Genomic DNA, 3,752 nt, shown 5'->3' on the forward strand with positions numbered 1-3,752 from the left:
GTAGAAATTGGGATAGAAGAAAGTTTGGAATCCTTCCTTCCCTAGAGGAGATGTTATTATCCAGCTCTCCCTTTTGCCCAGCCTGCCTCCCCTCAAAAATCCTCCAAATTCCATAGCTATAACTTCCACCAGAAAATGGAATTGGAATGGGGAGAGTCGTGAGTCCTGCCCAAATCCTCCAGCCTGGGGACTGGTATGAAGGTTGAAAAGCAGGGATGGGTAAAGGGAAGTTAATAAAGTTAAATATTCCCTCCCCTACTCAAACTCGGTCCCTGGGTGGACAGGAAGGGAAGACTAGGCAGCTGTTATCAGGGACCCATGCAGATGAGGCAGAGCTGGAGGCCAGAAAGGTTCCTTAAGCTCCTACGGGGAAAATTGGGGTCAAGGAAGAGCAGGAAGCAATGCAGAAAATTTTGGGAGCCTTTTAGCCCCAAAACTTGGACCACCCTCCACCACCACTCGCCCCGCCAGTGCTGATCAGAGGGGCCCCAGCAGGTGGTAAGCTGATCAAGGGCACAGCTTGATTTGGGTACCCTTAGAGAACACCCGGAAGAAAGGGAAGACACGCTCACCCAGAAAGACAGCTGAAAAGGTGTGCACATGGGCCAGAGTGTCTGCATTGTAGAAGTCCAGGCGCCCAGCCTCATAGTCCAGGTACACACCAAAGCGCCGTGGTTTCTCATGTGGGCACAGCAGCGTCTGCTCCCTCGAACTCTGTGCCTGGTAACCGTTGCCACTGGTGCCCACACACCACACTTCCCTCTGGGGCAGGGGCTGCTGGGGTAGGTGGAGGCGGCGGTGATGGCCAGAGAAAGAACTGGCATCCCAGGTGCCCACAGAGGAATCCCCAGAGCCCACCTCTTCATGATGAGATGATTCTCGGGCAGCACCCACGGCCCAGCCCCACTTCCCACCCACCTCTACCTCCCAGTAGTGCGAGCCAAAGCGGAAGCCCTGGGCCCCCAGTACACAGTAGTCAGCGGAGAAACACTTGGAATAGTCAGCAACCTCCTGCCACTGTTCTGCCAGGTGGACCTGCCGGCGATCAGGAGACAGCATCAGGGCCGGGTGAGCCGTGTTGGGGTCCAGTGTCAGGTCCACTCGAACAGCCTGACAGAACATCCGGCTCATTTTCCTAATGATGTTGTCTGTCAGGAAGTCATGGCTGTGGGGTTGACATGGGTCAGGGGACCAGATCTCTAGGGGCTCCCGCGGTATCTCTTCACACCTATTGAAAGTCTCCTTGATGTCCTGGAGCAGCGGCAGGGCCCCCTGCTGGCTCTGTTTCTGGGCCTTGTTCAGCAGGCGGCTCAACTGGGCGGCCCGCTCAGCCAGAAGACTGGCCATTGCTTCCACCTGGCCCAGCTGGGCTTCGTGCATCTCTCGAAGGCGCTGCTCCAGCCTTGCCTCCTCTTCAGTCAGAAACTTTGCCAGCTGTCCAAACTCTGAGGCCACAGCTGCCAGCTCTGAATTCATCTGCTTCTTCATCTCTGTCACCCGCCTTTCCTCCTTGGCTTTCATCTTCTGCACAGCCTCCAGGTGCTTCCTTAGAGGTTCCACATGCCCCTGCAGTTTGGCCTTGTACTCCTGCACCACCTCCTCCAATGGCACCACGCTGTGCTGCTTGTGGCTCCTGGATTCTCGGCACAGCCCACAGATGACCTCTCCGTCCACCTCACAGAAGAGCTTCAGGGCCTCTTGGTGTTGGGGACAAATGCCCTGCTCATTCCCATGGCTTCCCCAACCTGGTGCTGGGTGCATCTTCCGAATCACCTCCACCATGTTGGCCAGCTGCAGGTTGGGGCGGAAGTTCCTGCTGGGAAAGCTCTTCCGGCACTGGGGGCACGTGAAGCGCTGCCGAGGGTCTGGAAGCGGGTCCAGCTCCTCTTCCTCATCCACCTCCAGCACTTCTTCTTCGGCCTCCTCAGCCTCCACCCCCAGGTCGTCGTCGTCGTGGCCCTGGTCGTCGTTGTGGTCGTCGTCGTCGTGGCCCTGGTCGTCATTGTGGTCGTCGTCGTCGTGGCCCTGGTCGTCGTGGCCCTGGTCGTCGTTGTGGTCGTCGTCGTCCTCCTCCTCCTCCCTCACATCCATGTTGTCCCAGTCGGGCCCGCCCATGTTCCCGGTCCCGAACACTCCTTCCTCCTCCTCCTCGACCTCTTCCTCCAAGTCGCCCTCATAGTCTTCATCCCTCATGGGGGTGTCCGAGCCCGCACCGGCCCCCGCAGCCTCCACTTCCTCCTCTTCTCCTCCATTTTCCTCCTCCTCCTCCTCCTCCTCCTCCTGGTCTAACTCGACCCGGCCTTCCTCATCTTCCCCTCCCCACAGCTGGGTCACACACATTCGGCAGAAGTTGTGCCCGCAGCTGATGGACACGGGGTCCGTGAAGTAATCGAGGCAGATGGCGCACACCGCCTCCTCCTGCAGGCTCTGCACAGGGTTGGGTGCCTTGGAACTGGCAGCCATCTTAGTGTCCACTCAGCCGGTGTAAAAGGTGGGGGGCCGAGGGTTTTCCCTCTCAGACACCCTGACGACCCCGCCCCACCCCCAGTCCTGCCTCTTCACACCTTGCCTCAGGCGCGGGTAGAGAAATGTCCTTCCGTCAACCCACTCTCCAGACAGTTCCCTTCGCCCAGACGACAAGCGTGTCTCTGCCACGGGAGAGAACACAGAGGACCGCTAGCGCCAAGCCCCTCAGGTGGCCCTGAGTGCAAATCGCCGCCCAACGATCTCTGGGCCTCCTCATAAGCCCCGCCCCTCCACTTCCTGGCTCCGCCCCCTCACATCCGTTCTCCCTCCCAACACTTCCGGTACCTACAAGCCACCCAGCTATTGAGTTTCCGCTATCCCGAATGCTCCCTTTCCGCCCCAGAGAGGTCGACAGGAAACGACGAGGAGACACTCTAGCATTCACTCGGGGAAGAGGGAGGGAGGGCTAGGACAACGGAGGTTCGCATCTCTGTGGTGCGGGGGCGGGAGCAACGCAGGCGAAGCGGAAAGTCCGGACACTCCCAGCCCCCGCCTCTGGAGATAAATTTCAGGAGACAATGGAACCCTTTGTGGCCGTCCGCTGTCCATACTGTGACCGCGTCTGCCCAGCGCCATCCTACCGGCTGGCCACCAAAGATGGCGGCAAGCACTCCTCACAGCTGATGCCAGAAGCAGAGGGGCAGCATCTGGATTTTCAAAGTTCCCCAGGTGGTTCTAATATGCATCCAAGATTGAGAAACACTATAAAATGAAGGGAATTTAGGGGTCACAGAAAAGCCACTCCACTGCATTACCCAACTTCTTTAAATAACCATCATAACCCCAAACTCAAATTATTGATAGTCCCAGAGGTGATGGGTAGCTACTTTACTGCAAGAAATCAGTACAATATTGATTACCTCATTAGTTACTATTGGCTGCTATCATGTAAAGAGAGACTCTTCATGTTCAGATATGGATTATGTAAATGTGTTTGTAAAACAGTAGCATGGCCAACTGCCTCCATCCATCCATCCATCTATCCATCCATCCATCCATCCATCCATCCATCCATCTATCCATCCATCCATCCATCCATCCATCTATCCATCCATCCAATAGCTCCATTGAGGCACCAGAAATGGTGCTTTAAGTGTGTTTACTTTGGCAAATCTCTGGTAGTATTGATGCCAAAATGTCCTGTTCGGGTCTGAGTTCGTTGTCTCTCAAAATCAAAGAATGAGTTCATGGACAAAGAGATGAGCGAATGCAAAGTTTTATTAGAG

General features: G+C 56.2%; 1 protein-coding gene across 1 annotated transcript; it reads right to left on the reverse strand.

The window, feature by feature from the left end:
• Positions 1 to 294: 294 nt before the first annotated feature.
• Positions 295 to 2,463, reverse strand: LOC118653361 (E3 ubiquitin-protein ligase TRIM41-like). Its single transcript, XM_036304096.1, has one exon. It carries the CDS (start codon positions 2,461 to 2,463, stop codon positions 508 to 510), a length of 1,956 nt encoding a protein of 651 aa, XP_036159989.1. The 3' UTR covers positions 295 to 507.
• Between the last annotated feature and the right edge of the window lie 1,289 nt (positions 2,464 to 3,752).

This window comes from Myotis myotis, unplaced genomic scaffold (assembly GCF_014108235.1).
Source record: "Myotis myotis isolate mMyoMyo1 unplaced genomic scaffold, mMyoMyo1.p scaffold_m19_p_4, whole genome shotgun sequence".
Classification (NCBI taxonomy): Eukaryota; Metazoa; Chordata; class Mammalia; order Chiroptera; family Vespertilionidae; genus Myotis; species Myotis myotis.